Source organism: Lissotriton helveticus, chromosome 1_1, assembly GCF_964261635.1.
Source record: "Lissotriton helveticus chromosome 1_1, aLisHel1.1, whole genome shotgun sequence".
Taxonomy (NCBI): domain Eukaryota; kingdom Metazoa; phylum Chordata; class Amphibia; order Caudata; family Salamandridae; genus Lissotriton; species Lissotriton helveticus.
In genome coordinates this window covers 1,789,916,418-1,789,943,821 of record NC_136057.1, presented here as the reverse complement: position 1 = coordinate 1,789,943,821, position 27,404 = coordinate 1,789,916,418, and the positions used below count along the sequence as shown (strand labels likewise).

The following is a 27,404-nucleotide window of genomic DNA, read 5'->3' as shown; positions in this document are numbered from 1 at the left end:
CAATTCGTGAAACAGTGCCATGCAATCTTGTGTGGCTTTGGAGGCTTGCATTGGTGTTTCTGCTTTTAGCAGCCAGTCGTTCAGATAGGGAAACACCTGGTGACAGCGTCTCCTGAGGACAACTGGTGTCAGACATTTGGTGAAAATTCGGGGGGGGGGAATGGGGGTTTAAAGCCAAATGGTAGGACCTTGAATTGGTAATGGGTACCAGCTACAGTGAAGCGAAGATACTTACGATGCTTGGGAAGTATGGGAATGTGGAAATATGCTTCCTGCAAATCGAGAGTCATCAAAAAATCCCCATGGTTTAGGAGATGCAGGATGTCTGATAGAGTGATCATACAGAAGGATTGCTTTCTGAGGAATTTGTTGAGTTTTCTTAGCTCCAGAATGGGGCTCAATTCTCCTGATTTCTTCTTGACGAGGAAAAATTGAGAGTAGAAAGCGGTGTCCCTCTGACTGAATGGTACTTACTCGATGGCGCCCTCTGCGAGCATGATGAGACCCTCTTTCCGCAATAAGTGAAGATGGGGGGATACACACCTTTTGGTGGTCAGTTTTGAAGTGTTTGTATAAACTCAAGGGTATGACCGTAGGTCACTAGACCCAGTACCCATTTGTCTGTAGTAATTTCCCTCTATTGATAAAAAGGGTTTGAAATGCTTGCACCCACAGGATGAGGTAAGGGGAATGTTGCTTGCACCTGATCAAGATCACTGTTTACAAGCGTCGTCTCTGGAATGGGTGAGCTGCTTACGCTGTGCTGTTTGCCTTGTGTAGGCTGCCGAAGGTGGATGACAATATTGCTGTTGTTGATTAGGTCTAAACTGAGATTGACAGGGTTGGTATTGATGGGAACGTTGGTAACCTACTCTGCCGGGTGCTCCTCGAAAAGTAAATTTATGGAACTGCAATGTGCCCAATGATTTTCCAGTGTCTGTGTCATTTTTGAGGCAAAGCAGCGCGTCATTGATGTGTTTTCTGAATAATGTGTCTCCGTCACATGCCATGTAGAGTAGTTTATATTGGACTTCTGGTCTAAACGATGTAGAGGTTAGCCAGCCCTGCCTCCGAAAAACAGCTGCTCCAGCCAATTGTCAAAATCCAATGGAAGCAATATCCATCACACTATCAAGAATTTCAGAAGATGTGCGTTCACATTCTTGCAGTATCATCTTTGCAGCTGACTTCCTGTCTTCAGGTACTAGATCCAACAAGGTGACGATGTTGAGCCACATTTGTCAATAGCCTAAGATGGCTAAAGAGTTGGCAGCACAAAGTGTAATGGCAGACATAGTGGAGAAGCATTTCCCGATGTCATCTAGGCGTCTGCCTTTTTGTCAGGTGGAGCAGAAATCAGAGGAGTAGGATTCTTTGAGCGCCGCTGCGCCACTTGTGAAACCACTGAATCTGCTTTGGGATGTCCAATGAGGCAAGCAGGAGAGTCCTCTTTGCGCTTTTATTTTTTGTCGATGCATGGCACTACAGCTGCTACTAATGCCGGGGTCTTCATTAGTTTAATGCCTTCTTCCCAAATTTGGCCAATTATTGGCATAGCTCGGACAGACTTGTGTACTTGCACCTTAAAGTCATAAAGGGAGGAATCGGATTGCTTCACGGAAACAGGCAAGTCGGACCGCGCTGCAGCTCTTTCCTTAAGTTATGGAAACCCCCAATGCCCTCAGGAGGGGAATTCGAGGGATGTGGTACTGGTGGCGATGGAGTGGGTCCCACATAATTATCCCACTCATCATGGGAGGATGTCGTGAATCTCACCCTCTTCGCTATCATTGTCAAATGAGGATGGATAATCCCTTGGTGGTGAGAAAATATTAGAGGCTGGTGTCATTCTTGGTGTCGATGGTGGGGGAGGAATTCCTGGTGTTGCTGGGACAGGTGTTCGTGGAGGAGGTGGTGCTGGTTGATTGTGGGTAGGTTCCGGGACCCTTCTACGGTAATCTTGGATCATATCCTGTAGATCTTGTGCCAATGAAAGAGGTACTTAAACTTCACTTGGCAAGGTTTGATAATCATGGTAGTATGGGTACCGGTGCTTTACTTGTGGACTGTAGTAATTCCCATAATAACACTGTTCTCCTTCCTCATCGTCATTTTATTTGTAATTCAGAAGAACTGTGTGCATTGCCAAATGGTCCTTGTCCAGATCCAGTCAGTTACTAGGAGATTATGGTGAAACCTTGCAGGGGGAAGTGTCTTGAGGCCTTAAGAAGGTCTTTGTGACCTTTATCATTGTCAATGGTGTCGTCGACTATGTTGTTGATGAAATATAGGGTTCAGTTGCCTGCAGGTTCGTGTCCGATGGTGGTGTGTCTGACGGTGATAGTCTCGTCGACGGTGGTGACGCAGACAACAGTGCCGTCGACGGTGGTGCAGACGATGATTGCTTCATTGATGATGGCTTAGTCGATGGTATACTATTAGACGTGGCTGATTTGACCTTTCTTCAATGTTTACTGGGAACTCTTAAATCCGGTTCCCCACTTGATCCGCTCCCTCCATCTAAGCTCAGACTTCTGGATGAGTCTGCCCTTGGTGTGATTCTCACTCTTCTCAATTCCTCCTTAAGTTATGGGCAGGTACCTCGAATTTGGAAACACGCACTTGTGAGCCCTCTACTGAAAAAGACCGGCCTGGACCCCCTTTGTTGGTCAAATTACCAACACATATGTCACCTTTCAACATTTTACAAAATATTGGAAAGACACATCAATTCTAAACTCTCCACACATGTGACATTGCACAAATTATTCTATCCTTCGCAGTCGGGTTTTTTTCCTGGTCATAGCACTGAATCAGCTCTGCTTGGGGTGACGGAGGATCTTAGGCAGCAGCTTGATCGGGGTGAAACGGCAGCACTTATCCTGTTGGATTTGAGCGCTGCCTTCGACACAGTCGCTCATTCCATCCTGGTGGATCGCCTTAAAGCCGCAGGCATTGTAGGTATGGCCTTGCAGTGGCTGACGCACAAGTTACTTACCTTCGGTATCGATATATCTGTAAGAAACATTAGTTAGTGTTAGATTCCTTACTTTAGAATATCCCCAGACGCCAGACTGGAACTGGAAAGTTTTCGTCAGCAGTACCCCTGCTCGTCTGTAGGCGTCGTCTGCGGCTCCGTGTCCGTCGTCGGCGTTGTCGTGATCGCCGGGATGACGTTGCTGGAGAACTTAGACGCCGCCCTCGCGTGCTAACGTCAGACTTGACTGTCCATGTAGTAATGCTTGGCAAACGTGTGCAGCGAGGCCCACGTAGCTGCCTGACAAATGTCCTGCAAAGGGACTCCCCATCCCAAGGCAGTAGTAGCCGCCATGGCCCGAGTGGAATGGGGGCGCAGCCCCTCAGGAGGATCCTTTTTAGCCAAGGAATAACAGATCTTGATGCACAAAACGACCACCGAGAGATGGTCCGTTTGTGCACCGCCCATCCCTTCTTAGCGCCCACGTAGCCAACAAATAGTTGGTCGCCACCCGGAACTGTTGTGTGCGGTTTAGGTAAAAGGAAAGTGCACGTTTTGGGTCCAGACGGTGGAGCCTCTCTTCCTCTTTCGAAGGATGCGAAGGCAGAAAGAAGGTGGGCAAGGCAATGGTCTGGCCGATGTGAAAGGCAGTAACCACCTTGGGTAGAAAAGAAGGACGAGTCCTCAGAGCAACCTTGTCCGAATGGACAGAGAGGAAAGGAGGCTTAGAAGAAAGAGCCGGGAGCTCACTCACTCTTCTGGCAGAGGTGATTGCAACCAGGAAAGCAGTCTTGAGAGTCAGGAGCAGAGAGGACAGTTATGAAGTGGCTCAAAGGGAGCACACATCAGATAGGTTACCACCAGAATCAAGTCCCACTGAGGCATTACAAAGTGAACAGGAGGAAACATGTGAGTAATGCCTTTCAAGAATCTATTTACAACAGGGGACTTGAAAAGAGAAGGCTGATCAGGAAGCCTCAAGAAAGCTGAAACAGCTGAAAGATATCCCCTGATTGTGCCCAGAGCAGAGCCCTGCTGGGCCAGGGAAAGAAGAAAGAGGAGAACCTCAGAAAGAGGGTCGGAAAGGGGATCCACAGCCTTTGCAGTGCACCATGCCACAAATGTGTTCCACCTGCAGGCGTATACCGATTTTGTGGAGGGCTGCCTGGCTGCCAGAATGACATCATAGACTTCAGGAGGCAAGTCAAATGGCATCAACTGCCGCCGCTCAATCTCCACGCATGGAGGTGAGGCTGGACAGGTTCGGGTGGATGACCGTCCCCTGTTGCTGCGACAGAAGATCCTCCTGAAGAGGCAGTCGATTCGGGGGATCGATTGACAGACTGAGTAGTTCGGGATACCAGTATCTTCATGCCCAATCCGGAGCCACAAGGATGACTTGGGCCCGGTAGCGCCTGATCTTCAGCACTCTGGGCAGTAGTGGTATAGGTGGAAATGCGTATAACAGACCGCAACTCTAACCGCGACGAAAAGCGTCTCCGAGCGAGTGCCGCCTTGGAAATTCCAATGCGCAGAACTGATGACATTGCGCGCTCTCTTCGGTGACGAATAGATCTAACCAAGGCTCTCCCCACTGCTGAAAGAGACCTTGCGCCAAGTCCGAGATCAGACGTCACTCATGATCCATTATGCACAGACGGCTGAGTTTGTCTGTCCTGGCGTTCAGGGAACCTGCCAGGTGTTGAACCACCAGGGTGATGTCCTGATGTTCCAGCCATGTCCAGAGGCGCAGAGCCCTATTTGTTGCAGTACCAGATGGCGGTGATGTTGTCTGCACTACACTTCCCCGGACAGAGGGAAGGAATGCCTTCAGTGCAAGTCAGATTGCCCGCAGCTCCAGAAGGTTGATATGGAGCCGGGACTCCGCCGGAGACCAGAGGCCTCTGATCTCCGCCTCTCCCATGTGGCCCTCCATCCCAGGAGGGACGCATCCGTAACCACTGTGCGCTCCGGTTGGGGTAAGGAGAGGGATCTGTCACTGACCCAATCGCGGTCCGCGAGCCACCACTGCAACTGTCTTGCAGTGCCCTCCGAGATCAGGACGTGGTCGGACAGGTTGCCCTGATGTTGTGCCCACTGGAACTTCAGGTCTCACTGCAGAGCCCGCATCCGCCACCTGGCGTGATGTACCAGTAGGATGCAGGAGGCCATCAGACCCAGCAGCTGTAGGGCCATCCGGAGCGAAACTCAGGATAAAGGCTGAAAGATTGGAATCAGAGCCTGAATATAACGAACACGCTGCTCGGGAGGATAAACCTGAAACTGTCCGAGTCCAGAACCGCTCCGATGAAGAGGAGCTTCTGGGAGGGACTCAGATGTGACTTTGGCACGTTGATGGAGACCCCAGCGAATGTAGGATGTCGGCCGTAGTCTGGAGCCCGCCTTCAACAACCAGTCGTCGAGATAGGGGAAGACTGGAACCCCTAACCTGTGCAGATGAGCCGCGACCACCGCCATCACTTTCATGAACACCCGAGGGGCATTGGTGAGGCCAAAGGGGAGCATGGTAAAGTGAAAGTGCTCATGGCCTACCATGAACCGCAGGTAACGACAGTGGGCCGGCCGGACGGGAATGTGGAAATAAGCGGCCTGCAAGTCCAACGCTACCATGCAGTCTCCAGGGTCTAGGGCAGCCAAAACCTAAGCTAACGTCAGCAGGGTGCAGGCGCCCTTCTTGGGAACCAGAAAGTAGTGAGAGTAACGACCTTGCCCTACTTCTGGGCCAGGAACGCGCTCGGTGGCCCCCTTGGCCAAGAGGGCCGTAACTTCTTCCTGCAGAAGTTGCAAGTGATCCCCCGACACGCGGTGGTACTGCGGTGTCATGGCTGGAGGGGTCATCTCGAAGGGGGAGGGAGTAGCCCCTTCGGACGATTTGCAGCACTCACCTGTCCGAAGTGATGGCACGCCAGTGGAGCAGGTGATGGAGAACTCTGACTCCTACTGGCGTGGAATGGGCCTGAAGCTTGGACTAGGAAGGCTTTGAGGCAGATGCTGCGGGAGCGGATGTGGACTGAGCGGCTCTCTGTCCCCCTGCTCCGCCATAGCGAAATGCACGTATGCGATCATGTTGAGGCTGGTTCTGCGGCTAGTGGCTGGCCGAACGTGCGGGGGGGGTGCCCCTTCCTTGGCCACGAAAGGGGCGAAAAGCCGACAGGGCCAAGGACTTAGCCGTAGCCTTGGAGACCTTAAAGCGCTCTGCCTTGTTGCCGAAGAGGCGACGGGCATCAAAAGGCATGTTCATGAGAGTGCTCTGGACATCCCCTGAAAAGTTTGTGGACCTCAGTCAGGCGTGACGACGAATCGCCACCGTCGTTGCAATCGCTCTGCCCAGCGAGTCTGTGGTGTCAAGTCCATATCGAATGGAATATCGTGCTGCATCCCGCCCCTCAGCAAGCGCCTGGGCGAGCCATGTCCTGGCCTCCTCCGGACACTGGGGCAGCACTTCCGCCACCGTGTCCCACAGAGAGTGGGTGTAACGGTCTAAAAGGCATGCGGTATTAATGGACCGCAACCCTAGACTGATGGAGGAAAACAGTCTCTCGCCAAACTGTTCCAGTCTTTTGGAGTCCCGGTCCGGAGGTACGGACGGGAAGGCGGTTTGGGACGTGGAGGGCTAGATAACCAGACTCTCCTCAGGGGTGGGATGTACGAACAGAAAGCAGGGGTCGCCCGGAGCTGGGCGGTTGTGCCGGGCCATGTTCCGATCCACAGGAGGGACTGTGGTGGGCTTGGACCAAGTGCCCATCAGAACGTCAGTGAGGGCCTCCTTAAACTGCAGTAGAGGCTTGAAGAGCTTACTGGCCGTTGAATCACCTCGGTGAGGAGGTTAGTCCTTACAGCCGCTACAGGAGCTCAAGGCCCAAAGGCATTGGCCGCCTTGCGCAGCACCACAGCATAAGTAGCTCCCTCCTCCGTAGCCACGGAAGGAGGAGAGATAAAACCAGTGTCAGGCGTAGTGTCTAGACCACTGGCCTCCCCTAGCTCATCTGCCCAGTCCTGACTTAACTGGCACTGCTGTGCCAGAGGGTCCTCAGACCCCTCCCAGTCATCCTTGTCCTGATAAACAGGCAGAAATGACGGAGCCGGGGCGTAGGTGAACAACTCACCTGTCGGCATCGGAGATGGCGCCGGTCCGAGCCCGGGCTGAAACCGGATGGCGCCGGAGGTGGCTCAGAGGGGGTCGGCGCCAGCGGAGAAGTCGTGAGGTAAACCGGCGTCGACCGGGACCCAGGCCTGGATCCCACGAGGTCCTGCGATGCTGAGACCGAAGTCGCTGGCGGCGCCAGGGCCAAAGTCGCCGGAAACACAGGGCTAGGACCCGCAGTCGGACCCGCGGGCCCGTAGGCGTGCCAGCGGGTCTCGACAGCGCAAAGAGAGTTCTCATGGCCACGAGGAAGTCTCGAATCTGCTCCGGAGTTGCATTGAGCCCAGGGACTGGAGGATGTGGGGCTGGATGCGACTGCACGGGCTCCGCCGGTGCCACGAGGGCGGCGCCACCTGAACCCTCGGCCGAGTCGTCGACCGGCGAGGGGAGGTCGAAGAACGATGGTGTTTCTTCGACTTCTTTTTGCCATGCCTTGACTTACCCGAGTGACTCCGGCTCCGCGACCGGTCCCTCGACCTCCTCCTCGACTGGGACCACGAGCGGCGCGGAGCCGGCCGCCGGTGCTCGAGTAGCTTATGGGAACGCTCCCGCCTAGCCTTCGATGTCAAGGCCCGGCAGTTGGGGCACGACTTGTCATCGTGGTCAGCCCCCAAACAGTAGAGACACCGGCGGTGGGGGTCGGTAACCGACATCAGTCGGTGAAAGGGCGTCACGCGGCTTGAACCCAGGCATCCCTACCGGCACCTGGAGTCGAGTCGACTCGAAAAGGTAGACAAAAATGTCCAAAAATGTAGTAAAAAAATGACTACGGGTACGCTCTTCCCAGAGCTGCACTTGCTGGCGTGGAAAAAAGAAGAACTGACGTCAGCGCGCGAGGGCGACGTCTAAGTACTCCAGCCACGTTAACCCAGCGATCACGACGCCGACGACGGACGCAGAGCCGATGACGACCCCTACCGACGCGCAGGGGTACTGCTGACGAAAACTTTCGGCATCCAGTCTGACGCCTGGGGATATTCTAAGGTAAGGAATCTAACACTAACCTGTTTCTTTCAGATCTCTTTTTTAGAGGATCGCCCCTTTTAGGTCTTTTCACTTCCAACTAAATCAAACTCAGTAAACTTAACATCAAGAGTACAGCAGAGTACAGCAGAGATCGATTCTGAGTCCTCTGCTTTTTAACCTTTATGTTCGTCCCTTGGCTGACATCGCAGAAAAATCTGGTTTGACCATCTTCTTTTACACAGATGATACTCAGATTATTTTCTCTCTTTCATCTGCTCAACATCAGGACCCCTCACTACTCCAGCTTGGACTAAGTAACATTTACTTATGAGTGTCCAGCAATGCCTTAAAGTTGAACGGCTCTAAGACTGAGGTCCTTGTCCTGGGGTACAATCCCGAACTTAGGGGAGCTAGTCGCCCGTCTCCTTGGGACCTTTACCTGCTCCAGTCACGAAGGTTAAGAACTTGGGTTTTAGCGTTGATGGTAAGCTTTCTCTTGAAGCCCAGGTGTCTGGAGTCACCACACCTTGCTTTGCGGTTCTTAAATGGTTAAAGAAAATCCTCTGGTTAATTCCACCTGCCGCCCAAAGAACCATACTGCAGGCTTTGGTGATCTCCAAACTAGACTATGGCAATGTACTTTACTTGTGCGCGGACAAGGCTTCTCTTCGCCATCTTCAACTCATTCAAAATGCGCCCGCTCACCTGCTTTTTTGGCTGCCCTGTCACTTCTCTGTCTCGTCTCTGCTCCATCAACTGCACTGGCTCAGGGTTACCAAACGTATTGAGTTCAAGGCCCTATGTTATATGTTTCGAGTTCAGCATGGCTTGGCGCGCTCTTACATTCAAAGTCTTGTCCAGCCTTACCTACCCCCCACCCGCCCGCCAATTGAGATCGGCCAGCCATTCTCTTTTTTCAGTTCCTAGAGTACGGCTGACCCGTATTGGAGGTTGCTCGTTCTCCTACCTTGGATCTAAATTGTGGAATTCTCTTCCTCTGGAACTGAGGATCTGTCAGTCCCTTTTAACCTTTCGTAAAAAGCGAAAGACCATCCTTTATAGTCGGGTCTAACTCCCTTTGCCAATCCTGCTGCAACCTCACTCATTTTGCTCAGCGCTGGGAAACCCTGTTGGGTAGCTGCGCGCTTCATAAATCTTTAAAAAATAAACAAATAATGTCTTCGTCAACAGGACTGGAGCATTGACAGCGGAAATGGTCGTCATTTGCGTTGGCACGGGTCTCGTCAACGAAACAGTGGTAACCTTCGCTGTAGTGGTTGTAGACGACAGTGTTGTCGATGGTGGAGATTTCATCAACAGTTCCTTTACCTTGATAGACAGTCTCCTTGTTGATGGTTCTGAAGAGGTATGCGGACAGTCAGAAGACTTAGGAGTTGGTGTGGAAGGCTCACAGGAATGCAATTTTGAGAAGAATTTGGGGGTTTCTTCTTTTGATCACTATCTTTTAGCAACCCATGTTGGGAAGACTTTTGGTTCTTCCTGCCTTCCTGGTCGTGGAGTCCTAGAAGAGTGCCCTCTTCTAGGACTGCTGACTCATTGCATATCAGTTTGACCTAGAGACCACCCCACTTTTAATATATCGGCTAGGAGCAAGAATAAAGTAATTCCGCCCCCACTAGTTAGATATTTTTAAATCACTCCACTCCATAAACACCACTGCACTACACTACACATAGATCCTCACTAAAGTGCTCCTAGGTATCTCGCAAGTCGCAGCACGCCTCAACCCACAGCAGGTTGGGATGGCCCCTATGATGAAGGATGTCACCGTGGGGAAACCCTGGTGAGTGAGGGGACTCAAGAAAGGACATTTTTCCTTTCTGGATCACATCAAACATCTATTGATGCAAATCCAGCTATACAGCTAGGTTCTTTATCCGTATCTCGTTATTTTGTCAACCATATTCAAATTCATGTATGTGCAGGGATCACAATTACAAGGAGTGCATTTTTTACCACACCTGTTAATTACCAGTCTGCATGCTCAGAATTTCACCAAGGTAAATAGTGGAGCATACAAAAAGCACCAACATCTGCATGTTATTTCCCAATATTAGGGGAAGCCTTGTGGTAGGTGCCATTTATTGCACTCAATAAATTCAGACTCCCCAAGAGTACTAGATTTTATGTTGTGCAATTAATAGCACACAGTCATCTGGGGCCACTAATGATGTAGGAGTTAGAAGTTAGCCTCGAGTCCTGAGCCACAAGCCCACTAAAAATAAAAAAAAGATTAGATTAAGTGTGGAAAAGTTGTCTTTATCTTCCGAATTAAACATCTAGGACTTTTCAAACAAATCCAGTGGAAAAAATAAAGGTATAGATGATGCAAGCAGGATGGAGATGCAAGTGAACATGCTATTCACGAATCACTACTAATTTAGAAAACTTCAAGCAGAAAGGACATGTTTCCTTTCTGGATCACATCAAACACCTATTGATGCAAATCCATCTATGCAGCTAGGTTCTTTATCCGTATCTCGTTATTTTGTCAACCATATTCAAATTCATGTATGTGCAGGGATCACAATTACAAGAAGTGCAGATTTTACCACACCTGTTAATTACCAGTCTGCATGCTCAGAATTTCACCAAGGTAAATAGTGGAGCATACAAAAAGCACCAACATCTGCATGTTATTTCCCAATATTAGGGGAAGCCTTGTGGTAGGTGCAATTTATTGCACTCAATAAATTCAGACTCCAAGAGTACTAGATTTTATTTTGTGCAATTAATAGCACACAGTCATCTGGGGCCACTAATGATATAGGAGTTAGAAGTTAGCCTCGAGTCAGATTAGATTAAGTGTGGAAAAGTTGTCTTTATCTTCCCACTTAAATATCTAGGACTTTTCAAATAAATCCAGTGGAAAAAATAAAGGTATAGATGATGCAAGCAGGATGGAGATGCAAGTGAACATGCTATTCACGTATCACTAGCAATTTACAAAACTTCAAGCACCAGACAAACGGTGGGTTAATTATACAGGTTAGGAATCGAGTTGGCTGAATATAAAAGTAATTTCAAAATTTCTAAGGAACGAAGATTCATACACTATTAAAAATGTCTACACGACCAAAACCCGAGCTCCTGGTTCGGGTTGTGAGTTGAAGGGATGATAAAGAAGTACAAACAAAGCTTAAAAATATAAAACATCATGGATCCCCAGGGGTTCTAAAGGAACACGAAGTATCACCTCATATCTACACCTTTCTTCTCTTCTCTCTTTGCAGGAAGCATAGGATCAACCAAACATGAAGTTAAATGAACGGAGCTTGGCCCACTATGCCACCAGCGGTTCACCAGCTGACCGCAGTGGTTTACTGTACAAGAAGGGGGAGCGCCACAGTACTTATACCCGCCTTTGGTTTGTGCTGAAGGGTAACCTGCTCTTCTACTTTGATGAGGTGGCATCGCGAGCACCTATGGGCGTCATTGTGCTGGAAGGCTGTACCATAGAGCTGTGTGACTCAACTGATGATTTTGCCTTTGCCATTCGCTTCCAAGGCATGGGAGCACGTGGATATGTGCTGGCTGCTGAAACTCAGGAGGACATGGAGGCTTGGGTGAAAACACTGTCACGAGCTAACTTTGACTACATGCGGCTGGTCGTGCGGGAGCTGGAGCAGGAGCTGGGGAGGGTGCAACGAGGGCCAGCCTTGCAGAGAAGGAGCCAGCGCAGAGTTGCAATAAGTCGCCGCCGTCCTGTTTCCACTCCACCCGGAGCTCACCGCACAGCTGGGAACAGAACTAGAATAGTGGAAGAAGGTGAAAACACACCCTCAAATGCCTATGGATCCACCAAGACTCTGCCTAATGACTACAGAGAGGACAGTTGCTGGGAGCCAAGCGCATCACCACCGCCACTACCTCCACGACGCCGCATGACAGTAGCTGGTGGGGCTACAGCAACTCCACTAGTGCTAGAAAGTCCTGTGTGCCCTGGAACCGTCTGCTTCTCAAAACTACATGAGTGGTATGGAAAAGAGATAGAGGAAGTGCGAAGGCGGTGGAAGGAGAACCGAGCAACAGAAGAGGTGTAATCAGCTGAGCAGCAGGCCAAAATGACCATGAAATTGCACAAGGTAAGAAAGCCCTGATTGGGGAACAATACTATGTCCTTCTTAACAGGTCCTACTCCGGTGGGTCAGTATCTATAGATCTAATCATGTGTACAGGAATATCAGAGCCATAACTTCGAGACTAGATTCTAGAGATAGAGGAAGGTATTATACCTTTAAGAAGGATAGAGAATGTCATAGTACCTATACACAGACCCTATTCATAGTTGTAGAGATAGTAGAAGTAATTTTACTTCCATACAAGTCCTATACTGGGTGGGGATAGAGGAATACACTATACATATCTGCAGGCCACAGTAAGAGAGCCGAGGATATCGGATGTCAAAATATCTCTCCATAGGCCCGAATTAAGTAAGTGATGTAGGTCAAGAGTGTCGTCAACAGTGGCTTTCGTCTCTGAGGGTGCGTCAGCATCATACGAGTGCACTTAGGTTAGCTCAGTTAAAGAAAGAAAAGGCTGGATCCTTACAAGGAATATTGGCGCTACTTGGCTATAGGATTTGAGCCCTTGGATGGCACACTATGTGAACGCATGAAGCACAAACTACATTGCCCACAATTCCTGAACTCCCATGTTGTGAGAGAATTGCGTCAGCCATCTAAACAAACAAGATGTTTTACTGCTGCAGCCGGGATCTTGCTTCTGAAAACCACACCAAAATGAGGAGTGTTGTGTCCACAGATGCTTCACATTCTGGAAGCCATCACTATGTTCTGGGAATTATTCCACGGATGCTACTGTATTAAGGAAGTGACTTTGATATTTATTTTAAGATACTATTCAATTTGATAAATTCCTGAATTTGAAATGAAGGACTGAATGCAATTGATTGAGATTTTTTGCACATGAATGTAATGAATATAATACTTAATTCTCAAGGTGTATATAATGTTTATGATGTGTAATTTCACAGAAGTCCTAAACAGAAATTCTTATTACACACATAAAGAATTGAAAGCGTAACTACGTTTAAGGTTTTCAAAAATATCAGACGCTACACTTCACAAGAGAGTCAGTCAGAAATATAGGAGAAATATAGAAACAATCTGAAAATAATCACTATGACCGATTGAAGTCCATGTCCTGCAGAACTGACAAGTCAGAGTGGTGATTTCCATTGTCTCTGTTTGCTCTCTCATTTCTATCTAACTATCCCCAGGTCTACGGCTAGCTAACATATTGCAATCCTGTTGGGCTTGTAGAGGATATGAAGTGTGAAGCATGCATTTCTCTCATTGGATCCACAAATCAAGGTTAGCAATTACTAACAGAGATGAAGCCACTGTACCTCTATAAAGCCCCTAGTTATAGTAAAGGGATAGGGGTAGCTACAGTACATCCATCCCTGTTCATGTCAGAGGAAGCCATGGCACCCCTACACAGGCCACAGTCAGAATGCCAGAGTGTGTACAGAAAAAGGAATATTCTATACCTCTACACAGGCCTTAGTAGTGTTTTCTCACTCAAAAAAACTCTTCTCATGGAGTAATCATGTTTTGTATTCAAGATGGTGTAAAATTCTTGTTCACCTACAAACATAGCACCCAGGGCCCGTACAAAATACCAGACATATAGCTCTCCTTCACAATGAATTGCAATAGGACAAAAATAAGATATTTACTGGTTACCACAGCTTGCCAATATTGGAATCATTTATAGATTTATATTATTGAAACATTCTTCTTGTCAGACTGGGAATCATGGCTAATTTAGCTTGGCAGTAAACACTATTCTGTTTATGACCAAGTGCAAAGCAATGTTTATTTAAGAGCAGATTCACCTCACTGGACACTGCCCAAACCTCAACCAATGACGTGAAAGTGCTCATTACTCCACGTCCCCCAGAGGTCCACAATTGCTCAGATATCACAGCACAAGAGTAAAGGTATTACCAAATAAATTAAGCCTCTGCCTCAGGAGGAGAGAGAGAGAGTCCCATGTGAATCTATGAAAGATACCATTACTGGAGAAGGAAAGGTTACATACCTGTGGTCCTAGTTCTGCACCGTAGGACTTTTCTTTGAAGTAATAAACGCTGAATAGTTCCCTGATGCTTGCGCAGACCCCGTAACACCTTTGAAAATATAGGGCCTGATTTAAATCTTGGTAGACAGGTTACTCCGTCACAACAATGACAGACATCCCGCCTACCGAAATATAAATCCCATAGGATATAACAGATTTATATTTCAGGGGACGGGATATCCATCACATTTGTAACTGAGTAATCCATCCGCCAAGATCTAAATCAGGCCCATAGTCTTTAGAATGTTTGAAATTCAAGTTAATGTACTATGAAAATTCAATGCTAGACGATTCTTTATGCAGGCCCGGCACTAAAAGTGCTGCCACCGGCAACTGCTACAATATTTAAGATCTGGAAAGAATCATACATCAAATGGGAAGGTGGGACAGACTTACAAAGGAAGCGCCCCTCTGGCATAATGGTCTACTTCCCCAGCTGTCAGGGCTGTCTGGCTTCTCGGGCTGGGAGGCTATTGGTATATCTACGGTTGGGGATGTTCTCCATGGTGGGACCTTAAAGTCTTTTCAGGATCTCCAACAGGAATATGAAATGCCTAGATCATAGTTTTATAAATATCTACAATTCCGTCATGCCTTTTCCCCTTACCTTACACGCCAGGAAATTATACCCGCGTTCAACCCTATTGAGCCTGAAGTATTCATGGGAGAACTTAGAGCGCATAAGATCACCAAGATATATTGAACACTAGTCACAAATAGTCCCACCACACTCAGAAAAACAAGCAAAGCCAGGCAGGAAGATCTGGGTCCCCTGGATGACGAGGACTGGGCCGAGGCACTGGAATCCCCATGGGGCGCGGCCATTGCGGCGCGATTGCGATTCATGCAATTTAAATACCTGCATAGGGTATACTATACTAGATATAGGCTCTGGAGGGCTGGACTAATTGACTCTCCTCTCTGTCTACAGTGCCAAACTACGGATGGTACCCTTTTACGTACGGCGTGGCAGTGCACAGCACTTTCTATGTTCTGGCAGGGTACACGTACATGCATGTCAGAGGTTTTGGGGTGGTATTTCCCAAACTCACCACGATTGACCTTGCTCCACATCACTGATGGTATTGGGGGTAACATATACAAACAGCACTTATTACTCCTTGGTCTAACACTGGCGAAACGAGGCATAGCTAAGGCATGGAAAGACGCCTCCCCACCATCAGTGGGAGTATGGAAAAAGGGCCTTGATTTTTGTATGGGGCTGGAATACCAGTGTATAAAGCATGAGGTTGCTCTCAAAAACACTTCAAGATTTGGAAGAGATGGGCGGAGCATCAGGGTCTGTATCTGGAGTCCATTCCAGCCGCATCAATAGACTAGCAATGGACAAAATGATAAATGATGTGGCATAAATATGATTGTACATGTTCTTCTGCTCGATCTGGGAGGTTATGTGAAGCATGCACCCGAATCTATACCAAATGTATGACACTATTGTTTATTGTTGGGGAAATATGTTTGATTACATTTGTTTTTCAATTGTTGTATTCAAATCATTAAGTTGGCATAATTAATGCTACTATGTACATTCTACTATTTGGGAACCTAGTCATTTTAGACCAGCTACGGCTGTCGACAATAACATTTGTTGTGAAAAATCAATCCAATGCTAGGATGCCAGATATGTAATTTTCTTCCTCAATGATGGTTCTTCTTGATGAAGAAGCATAACTTCTTGAGTTTACATTATCTGCCATAGAAAAAGGCTCCATTTTAACCTGTAAAGCACAAAGAGAAAATGCAGCCTGATAGGCATACAATGCAATAGGAGAAAAACCACTGTCCTTTCAGCAACCTAGGAGGGACACCTACTCAGAATGCCTTCTAGTGACAGTTGCCTGTGAGGGTCAGTTTTTTTTTGTGGGTAGAGTATGTTGTGCGAAGAGACAGCCAAGGAGGAGGGTGGGTCGTTTATGACTTCAATGAAGATTCCCACGATGAGGAACAAGGACCACTATGTAACCTTTCCTTCCGCATCGTAGGATCTTCATTGACAGTCATAAACTCTGAGTAGAGTAGCTAGCTAAAAATAAATCCATTTTGAGGCTCTGTCGGTCACATGATATGAGAAACAAGCATATTCAATAAGGAAAAACAATTCAAAGAAAATGTTTAGTTTCCCAAGAGTAGTTAAAGAATCACTTAAAACTATTTCTAAGTGTTTCTTGACCAACTCTTACTCCAGACTGCATATATGTGCCTAAATAGGAGTGTCTTGTAAAAGTTTGTACAGTCTTCCAGGTGGCTGCTTTGCAAATTTTCAGATGTTGAAAATGTTTAGGCCATGCTGTTGCTGCTGCCTTGCCCCTTGTTGAGTGAGCCTTAGGTTTACCTGGGATAGGTTTGTTGATAGCATAAGGAAATACAGGCAAACATCCATCTTGCAACGGTCTGATTTGAAGTTGCTAAACCTTGATGTAGATTACCATAGTTTATAAAGGAGTTGATGAGTTTTCCCAAAATCTTTTGATTTGTCTAAGTACAAATGGAGAACCCTTTTAATGTCTAGAGAATGTAGAGATCTTTGTGCTTCCATAGAAGAATCGAAATTTGCCTAGCTTACGTAACGGTAAGTTTCAATTCTATTAAGGACACGGAGGCGAGGATTATGCCATATCTTCCTTCGCTTTATTAACATTAAAACTCCACAGCAGCTCAGGAAAATACTCAAACAGTGAAAAAAATGCTTTCAATCCAAAGCATTTGAAGAAACGTTCTAATAGTCCAAAAAACCACAACTCCCAAGAGTCTCTTGTGTACTTCTAATCCACAGTCCTTCCACTATGTCCACCACAGATAGATAGCCAGTCCTCTCTTCCTCTTCCTCCTCTTTCTTCGCGCAGATTACGCATCCGCCTCACTGATCCTGTTTAGATCCCTCGTTGCCTGTCAGAAAAAACGACAGCGTAAGCGAGGTGTCACAGGAGTGGGACAGCATGACAGAGGAGCATCATATACTGGCAACATAACATAACCGCATATAGGAAAACACTTTACTTACTGCCATACGGGCGGGTATGCCACTGTGCATTCCGGGTGGGATAATCCTCGCCTCCGTGTCCTTAATAGAATTGAAACTTACCGTTACGTAAGCTAGGCAAATTTCGATTCTATGTCAGGACCGGAGGCTTCAGATTATGCTAGTTCAAAGCTTACTCACCACCAACTGGGCCAGATCCACTACTGGTTTAAAATAAAACCTTTTAAACGTGGAGTCCGAAGACCAATCTGCAGTTCGCATTAGATCCTCCAAGCGAGCACCCACTGCAAACGCCTTAGAAGCCGTGGCCCCTCTGGCAGAGTGTGCCCCAAAAAGCTTCGTATCGATGCCTGCTTCTTGCATGACCCAACGCACCCACCTTGCAATAGTGGGGGAGGAGACTGCATTGTGTGGCTTCCGCAAGGCAATCAACAATTGACGTTCACCCGGAGGGCGGATTTCCAAAGTCATATCCTCATAAGCTTTCAAGCATTGCACAACACACAACTTAGGAGTGTCCCGAAAAACCGGGTATGAGATAGATCGCGACGCCGACTTTGTGCGACGCCCCAGAGTAAAAGTGACCCCATCCGGGGAGAAGACTCGCGCCGATATATCCAACGCGCGCACATCAGACACACGCCTACAGGAAACCAAGCACAACAGCATGGCTAACTTAGCTGAGATCTCCTTTAGAGACAAGTAGGTGTTGGGTGGCCATGAAAGGAACAAATTCAAAACCACATTGACGTCCCAAAGGACGGAATACCGAGGCTCCTGAGGCAACGAAAGACGAATACCTCGCAGAAGTCGGCAAACAAAAGGATGTTCTCCGACCGGAGAATTGTCGATCGGGTTATGACCCGCAGAAATCGCAGAACGAATCGCATTAATCGTCCTATAAGCAAGGCCATTGGTGACTAGTTCAGCCAAGAAATTCAAGATGGGAACAAGGCCCGCGACCAAGGGATCCAAATCCCTTCGAAGACACCAACGCATCCACTTAAGCCAAGCGGATCTGTAGCGCTTCGTCGTACTATCGGCCCATGCTTTGGAGAGAAGGCCCTCAGCCGATCTCGAAAGGCCCGGGAGCGTCCAGCGTCTCCTGAGAGCCTCCACGCCATGAGGCGGAGCGAGCTCCGCAGAATGAGAGGGTGCGGTTCCTGATCCGGATTCCTCAGGAGGAGAGGAAACAGGGGGAGTAGGATTGGAAAATTCCAAGAAAGTTCCAGAAGAACCGGAAACCATACTTGAGACCTCCAAAGCGGTGTAATCAGCACCAACTCCACTCCTTGGCGGCGTACCTGGGCCGCCGTCCGCACCACCATGGAGAACGGGGGAAACGCAAACGGCCTCTCCCGACTCCAATCCTGCAGAAAGGCGTCTGTGGCCTCCGCTAGGGGATCCGGCCTCCAACTGAAAAACCGCGGAAGCTGGTGATCCAGGCGGGACGCAAACAGGTCCACCGAAAAAGGACCCCACAGGTCATGTAGCCACTGGAAAACCCCTGAATCCAGTTTCCACTGACTGGCATCTCTGAGGTACCTGGAGTGCCAGTCCGCTACCTGATTGGCCTGACCCGGTAGGTACTCCGCTGTCACAGCAATGTGACGAGACAGGCAGTAGTCCCAGAAGTCCTTCGCCAAATTCGCCAGAGCGCGAGAGCGAGGACCTCCCAGATGGTTCACATAACGAACCGCCGAAACATTGTCCATCCTGAGTAAAACGCAGGCCTTGACCGAATCTTTGGTCCAACAACGTACCGCGAAGGAGCCCGCCAGGAGTTCCAAACAGTTGATATGCAACCGTTGTTCGTCAGAAGACCAGGCGCCGCCGGTGGAGAAATCCCCGCACCGAGCGCCCCAACCCGATCTGCTGGCATCGGATTCTATGATGAGGTCCGGGACTGATCCGAAAATCGCCTGACCATTCCATGCTTCCATGTGAGAAAGCCACCATGACATTTCCTCCTTCACCTCTTCCGTGAGGGGTATCAACTGATCGTAGCTCATTCCTCTCCGGAGGTGTTGGGCTTTGAGGCGTTGAAGCGCCCTGTAGTGCAGGGGCCCCGGAAAGATCGCTTGGATGGAGGACGACAGGAGTCCTACCACCCTGGCGACGTGTCACAAAGACGTGCTGTCCTTCGTGACCGTCTGCCGTAACAAATGTCGGATTTTCGAGATCTTCCTGGATGGGAGGCTTAGAACGGCCTCCACAGAATCCACGACGAATCCTAAAAAGGTGAGCTTCTGAGTGGGAACCAGTACCGACTTGGAGCCGTTGACGAAGAACCCCAGTCGCTGAAGGAGTTGCACAGCTTGTTGCAACTGCCCGGCCAAAACCACCGGACATTGTCCCATGAAGAGAATGTCGTCCAAGTAGACCAGCATCCGAACCCCCTGGCTTCTCAGGTACTCCACCACCGGATGCAACACTTTCGTGAAGCACCAGGGGGCCGATGAGAGGCCGAACAGAAGGGCCGTGAACTCGAACACCCTGTCGTTCCACAGGAACTGAAGGAAACGACGATGCGGCGGGTGGATAGGAATTACCAAATAAGCATCTTTGAGGTCTAGCCTCACCATCCAATCCCGCGGGAGGAGCACGTCTCGAAGGAGGTGGATACCCTCCATCTTGAAGTGGCGGTAGACCAACCACCCGTTGAATTCTTTGAGATTGATCACCGGTCGCTTGCCCCCATCCGTCTTGTCCACTAGGAAGACATTGCTGACAAACCCATTGGGGTGGCGCGTTGATTGACGGATGGCTCCTTTGCGAAGCAACTCCGCGACCTCTCCGTCTTACAAAAGCGCATCGGATTCTGAAAACACAATCGGCCGTGGAAAAACCTCCTGAGTGGGGTGGTCGTAGAACTCTATGTGAAAACCACGGACGGTTTGCAAGACCCAAGCGTCGGCAGTGAGAAACTCCCACTCCTCGTAAAAGGACGCCAACCTCCCTCCTATTGGGATCTGATCCAAACAAAGTACACTCACCGGTGGTATTGTTGGGTCCGGAGTTTTTTCGGAAACCTCTGCCGCCAAAACGTTGCCCTCTGGTGGGGTAGAAATTATTGAAGTTCGCAGAGGTCTGGTACTGTCCTCTGCCGGAGCCTTGCCCTCTATTATTGGTCGGTTGGCCACGGCCGGTCGCGCGGCCCCTGCCGCGACCGGCCTCTCCAGAGAAACACTGATGAAAAACGCGCTTGATGCTGGATTGTGCTTTGTCCAGCGAGGTAAAGGTGGACACAAATTTGCCCAGCTCCCTGATGAAAGGCTCGCCAAAGAGGCCTCCTTGGGCCACCGCACCCGCCTCCGAAGAGGCTAAGTCTCCCAATTTGGGATCCAACTTAATAAGCAAAGACCGCCTACGCTCGGTCGACAGGGCGCAGTTGGCATTTCCCAGGAACACGATAATGCGTTGTGCCCAGTTTGACAGCACCTCCGGGGAAATGACCGTGCCATTCGCCTTCGCCTCTTCCGCCATGTCGAGGATTTTCGTGGCAGGCCCGACTGCATCCAACAACTTATCCTGACATGATCGCCAGGATCGGTCAATGCCCTTGCGAGGGTCCTTCATGAATTTGGCCAGGAAGGTGGCCATCTTAGCGTCTAGCTCTGGGGTCATAGCCACCTTGCCGGCCAAAGTGGGCCTTGGGCATTCCCCCCGCAAGCAACCTCTGGCTTCTTTCTCCAGCGGTTTGCGCAGGCGACCAGCAACGAACTTCGCCACAGTCTCCCCCGGTGTCCAGGCTGCGGACCGCGGGTGAACAATCTCATCCGGGTCCAACATACCGGATTCATCCAGAGGAAGCTCTGCGGCCGAGCCCGAGGGGCGCCACGAGCGCACCGACTCCCCGTCATCATCCGTGTCAGGAGAATCATACACCGGGGATGAGGGGGCGGTTCCCATGTCCACTGCGGGCTCAAGGCCCGACAGAGGTGCAAGGGGTGCAGCAGTCGCCTTAGCCAAAAAAGCGTCACGGAGACGCTCAAAGGCGCCTCTGTCCACCCCCTGCGTCCCTGAAGGGGGTCCCTCCCTGGAGGGCTTCTTTGGTGCCGGCGGTCTTTCGCTCGATGTCCCCGGGAGGTCACTAGGTGCCCCCAAATGTGCCGACGCTAACTTAGCACATTCTTCCACAATGCGTGCTGAGAGGCGGTCCTCCATGGGACCCACCACCTCAGTCACGCAGCGGTATATGGAACTATCCACCGCTTGGTAGAATTCATCATCCTGGAGGTAAGAGTAGGGCTCCTCCTCATAATCCCCTCCTTGGGCCATATCAACAATGTGGACACCAAAAAACCACTATACAGGGTAAAGAGGAAAAAACCCCAAAGACAGGAGCAACCCTGGCACTGTATGCACCCACTTGGGTGTACTGTAAAATCAATTTTGGGCAGACAGGATGACTGCAATTACGGTTTTGGGCCAACAGGTGTGGCAGATAGGGAGGCACCAACCCCCAGCGCGCGGACTCTCCTCACCGGGACCGAGTCCCGCCACCCCTTAAGCGCGCTAAGCCACACGTTCATGAATTGGTGCAACAAAAAACGCCCGAAGGCATTCACGCGGTCTACGCCGCAATACAGACCCCTGCGGGGCGTCAGAAAGGCAGGAATACCGACCCGGTAACCGGGCGTAAGAGGGGTAGGCGAGGGCAGGCTCCGGCGCAGGCAGGCTCCTCAGCGCGGCCCCCGTGACAGTAGAGACGCGCTGAGGAGTCGGCGAGACGCGCGGGCGCCCTCTGGTGGGCTTCACTTTCACCGCACCTAATCGGGGAAAAGAAAAGTCGCGTAGGAACGATTAGATTGTTCCCGCGACTGAGGGCTCTGAAAGGGAAGACAACATAGACAACGCGATGAGCCCCCAACAAATCGTGTCATGTACCACACATCAGACGGCACAACAATTCAAGGAAACATCGCAAAGCACTTATCTGGCTGCGGGAGCAGCGAAGAAAGAGGAGGAAGAGGAAGAGAGGACTGGCTATCTATCTGTGGTGGACATAGTGGAAGGACTGTGGATTAGAAGTACACAAGAGACTCTTGGGAGTTGTGGTTTTTTGGACTATTAGAACGTTTCTTCAAATGCTTTGGATTGAAAGCATTTTTTTCACTGTTTGAGTATTTTCCTGAGCTGCTGTGGAGTTTTAATGTTAATAAAGCGAAGGAAGATATGGCATAATCTGAAGCCTCCGGTCCTGACATAGAATTAGGAAATAATGTAGGTAAGCTTATAGATTGATTAATGTGAAAATCAGACACCAACTTTGGTAAGAAAGAGGGATGAGTGTGTAAATCCTACTCTATTATGATGAAAGACAGTAAAACATTCTACTGCTGAAAGTGCTTGTAGTGCACTAACTGTACGTGCAGAGGTAAAAGCTATTCAAAAAAGCACCAACCTTTACCAATCAATTTGAAAGGTGGACCCATTAGTTTCAAAAGCACTAGATCTATTTCCAATGGAGGTTAAAGTCTTTTAATTAAAGGAAAACCTTCTTAATTCCTTCAAGGACATCTTTCATTACAGGGATTTTGAAGAAGGATGGCTAATGCAGTGATTTCCTGTATGATGTAATGGCTCCTAGGGGAATTGTATTTAATTGTAGTTTCAATTTGAGCAAATTAAGTAGATATGAGAAAATGAAATTTTCCTGACCAGTAGTAGAATAATGCCCATTGTTTTGACACCAGATACACAATCTCTTCCATTTAAGTGTGTGACATGATCTTGTGGAGGGGCATTTAATTATTTGGGAACGTTCATACAATCAGTTGGTAAATTTAAGTGACCATGTTGTGAGATTTCAGGAACCAAGCTGCCTAATTCAAAGATTTTAGTTTTGTTGAAGATTTTGGCCTTGACATCTGGATAGAAGATCTGATCTGAGTGGATGATGTTTGGGGTGTCTAATGGATAGTTGAAGAAGGCCCTCAGCCAATCCAGTGCTATTAGGACCATTTTCATGTTCAATTTACACAATTGTGGGTCACTAGTGGTACTAGTAGTAGTGGCGATATTTCGTAAGCAAATAGAGTTGACCAGTTGATCAAAAGGGCATTGCCCACCGGTTGTGGTTCTGGTAACTTGAACGCGAAGTCTCTGCATTTTTTGGGTTTTGTGCCGTGGCCAGTGGGGGCTGGTGACATTTGAAAGTAGTGGGGCGTAAAATGTAGGAATGACTTATAAGTAGCGAGCGATCACAAAATTTTCTTTAACTTTTGCCATGCCATTATTTCGAAACAAGTGTACCCCCCATCAAACCCATATGCACAGAATCACAATTACAATTGGTACAGGTGAGCACTGCCCTGTGCGCTCTGCAGAGAGGTCCAGAATTGGATGGCTATCAAGATTTCCGAACTCCTTTTTCACTCACTGACAAGCAATGTGAGAAACTCGCAGTGCCCTCAGCCCCAGAGCGCTCAAGTGGTGCGACTCGGTTACTAATACTAACAAGACAGTGCATGACATCTGCTCACATTTAGAAACTTTTATCTGGTGTTTCTAATCACTTTTTATTGGGTTGTTTTTCATCAGCCCTATTTCTTATGATCAAATTTTGGGAGCTGGATTCTTTTGATGTTTGTTTTAGCATTTCACTTTTTTGTTTAATATTTACTGTACACAGATTGTCAATTAAAATATTTCCTATTGACACTAAGGGGGTCATTAGGATGACGGGCGGACTAAGTCCGCCCGCCATCCTATCGGGACTAGGGACCGCCCGCCATAAGGGCGGGGGTCCCGTGGGTGGTATTAGGATGCGGCCGCCACAGTGGCGGCCGCATCCTGCATTTATAACATTGTGGCGGGCGGTGCTCTCTGCACCGCCCGCCACAATGCCATAAATGTATGTATGCATTTCCATACACAATGCGGCAGGCACTGCGCGGTGCCTACCGCATTCTATATGCAAATGACCCCCCCATGTGCACCCCCCACCCCTCCTTCACTTTGGGGGCCCGCAAGGGGCCCCCAAAGTGAAGACCACATGCCGCCACGGAAAGGCATTGAAAAATGCCCTAATTATAACAAAGAAAGGGGTTCCAAGGGAATATTTCACGACCAACCAATGCTACAGCCCTAATAATTACTTGAATACCAACTTGAGAATAGCAAGGGGTCAGAAAAGTGAGTGTATTCATTATCCAGTAATGACGTGTGCTATGACCAATGAATAGCGAAATCTGTCGCTGGGTCTCTCAGAGGTGCTTAAAGAGATCCCATCAGACTTCCACCCTGTACCGCCCTACATCATTTGGGAACCTTCAATTTGCACATGGGGAATCGAGTGCCCAGTGCGAGATTTGGCCAGACTCAGCCGAATCTAACACATCAATCCCAAACCATTTGTGATGTAATCTGTATTGGGTATCAGGAGGTAGCTGAAAAGCAGTGCTAAATTGTGTAAACCAAAAAGTGTATAAAGTGCAGTATCTAAAATTGAGTGAAAAGGAGGAAAATATTTTTAATGGACACCTCCCTTTTCTCAACGATAAAAACAGTGCAAATGGTAGTCTTAACAAATAACTACGCAGATGAAAAATGTGGTCGACATGTTTCTGCAGTTTTCTATCAGGCCCATGGGTCACCTTACTGCTTCATCAGGACCTATTTTGCTACTGCTAGATATGGTGATGTGAATCAAAATCAAAAACAGTGTGAAAAACAAAGTAAATATCACCTGATAATCTCCCAATTTGCAGGAGAATGTTGCCCCCCCCTCACCTGGCCACAGCTCAGGTAAAACGGAGCACCGCTCTGTCCGTCGGTACTCCAGACGTCCTTCTGGGCTGTCTGTGGGAGGTTGCAAATTGGGAGATTATCAGGTGATATTTACTTTGTTTTTCACACTGTTCTTGATTTTGATTCACATCACCATATCTAGCAGTAGCAAAATAGGTCCTGATGAAGCAGTAAGGTGACCCATGGGCCCGATAGAAAACTGCAGAAACATGTCGACTACATTTTTCATCTGCGTAGTTATGTGTTAAGACTACCATTTGCACTGTTTTTATCGTTGAGAAAAGGGAGGTGTCCATTAAAAATATTTTCCTCCTTTTCACTCAATTTTAGATACTGCACTTTATACACTTTTTGGTTTACACAATTTAGCACTGCTTTTCAGCTACCTCCTGATACCCAATACAGATTACATCACAAATGGTTTGGGATTGATGTGTTAGATTCAGCTGAGTCTGGCCAAATCTCGCACTGGGCACTCGATTCCCCATGTGCAAATGAACAATAGTTACTTACCTGTAATCTGTGGTTCTCCAGTATTGGTGTCTTTCATAGATTCACATGCCTGAATCATTCCCCGTCGTCGGAGTGGGAGTCCCACGGTATATAAAAAAGCAATAATATGCTATAATAACATTGGAAAAACCAATAAATACCAACCAGGAAGTAAAGTAGCCCAAGCTACAGTAGAAAAAACTTCCACACTCATGACTATCCTAGTCATTTTGTATAGTCCAAACTACAGCCAATCAGGCGACAGCACCCACCAGAATGTTCTCCCCAGAGGCTCAGGCTCTCAGATTTTCTCGCACAGGAGTGAAACTAAAAACATCCTAGCCTAAAGAGCCTCAGAGGGGAGGTGGGCGGGTTGCATGTGAATCTATGAAAGACACCAATACTGGAGAACCACAGATTACAGGTAAGTAACTATTGTTCTTCTCCAGTATTAGGGTGTCTTTCATAGATTCACATGCCTGTATCAGAGTAGATAGCAGTACCGAAATAATGCTTGGAAGACGCTTTTTGTAACAAATTTGTACATAGCAAGTATATACATTCACATAATAAAATGCCAACATTCATATATGCATGAAAAAAAAAACTTGCAAGCACATGAGAATGCATCCATAGTAGGCATGGAATAAGCGTCTGGAAAGCAGTACAGAGGAGGTGGGAAAAAAAAAGACTCATCTTATCTGAAAAGATTGCGTAGAACCGCTTGACCCACTGACGTATCAGCCTCGCTGGCAGCATCCGAACAATAATGCCTGGTGACAGTATGTCTGTTGGACAAAGTCGCTGCTCTGCAGATTTGCTGACGAGGAACTCCAGCGAAAAGAGCAGTCGAGGAAGAAACAGCTCTTGCAGAGTGAGCTCTTGGAATTGTCTGTAAAGGTCTTCCAGCTTGAAGATGGCAAAAGTCAATAGCTGCAGAAATCCATCTAGCTATGGTTTGTTTAGACATTGCTTGTCCTTGCCTTATCTTTCCATAGGCAATAAACAGTTGATCAGATTTGCGAATGGCAGAGGTCCTTTGCAAATAGAATTTTAAACATCTTCTGATGTCAAGGGTATGTAATGCCCTCTCCGTAGGGGATTGCGGATTAGGAAAAAACGTCTTTAAGATGACTGGTTAGTTCAGGTGAAAAAACGAAGGCACCTTAGGCATAAACCTTGGGTTTGTAGTACCACCACAGAATTGGACGTGAATTGCCAGAAAGGTGAATTGACGGTGTCAGCTTGAACATCACTGACTCTTCTAGATGAAGTTAATGCTACCAAAAAAGAAACATTCCATGTTAGGAATTTGAAATACACCCTGTGAATTGGCTCAAATGGGTGGCGTATGAGCTGCGCTAAAACTACATTAAAATGCCATGATGGAGGCGGACGACGTACAGGAGGAAACATTCTGAATAGTCCCTTAAAGAACTGTTGTATTCTTGAAGAATAAAGAGAGGTGGACCCATCCTGACGTCACCTTGAAATGCTTGCCAAAAAGACCTTCAACGTTGCATGAGATAAGCCTGATCTTGCCAAGTGCAAGAAAAAAAAGGTAATATCTGGTCCAGCGTTGCATGAAATGGGTGAACCCCAGCAGATTAACACCAAATGCAAATTCTTTACCATTAAAGTCTGTATGTCTTTAATTTAGCAGGTGCTTTCGCGTAAGCCAGTACCTCCTTACAATCTGTCAAGATTTTCAGATGAGCTAATTCAAGGTGCTAAGAACGCCAAGCTGCTAATTTTAGAGAAGCCGGATCCGGATGGCACATCTGACCATTCTGAATGGAGAGGAGATTCGGTATTGGTCGAAACTGTATTGGATCGCACTCAGAGAGGAGAAGAAGTTCGGTGGACCAGAATTGGCGAAGCCACCTGGGGGCGAAGAGAATAAAGCGACATGGCTCTTT

At 48.2% G+C, this 27,404-nt stretch overlaps 2 protein-coding genes across 3 annotated transcripts in view; one reads left to right on the top strand and one right to left on the bottom strand.

Annotated features, from left to right (window-relative positions):
- Positions 1-27,404, bottom strand: part of NAGA (alpha-N-acetylgalactosaminidase) — a 738,125-nt gene that overhangs the window by 507,486 nt on the left and 203,235 nt on the right. The window lies entirely within an intron of this gene.
- The window catches only part of PHETA2 (PH domain containing endocytic trafficking adaptor 2), a 70,004-nt gene that overhangs the window by 6,211 nt on the left and 36,389 nt on the right, over positions 1-27,404 (top strand). For both annotated transcript variants that reach the window (XM_078640536.1, XM_078640538.1), the window contains one exon: positions 11,363-12,214. In XM_078640536.1, coding sequence (XP_078496662.1) covers positions 11,384-12,172 — 789 coding nt within the window. In that variant the 5' untranslated portion in view covers positions 11,363-11,383 and the 3' untranslated portion in view covers positions 12,173-12,214. The remainder of the gene's footprint in view (positions 1-11,362; positions 12,215-27,404) is intronic.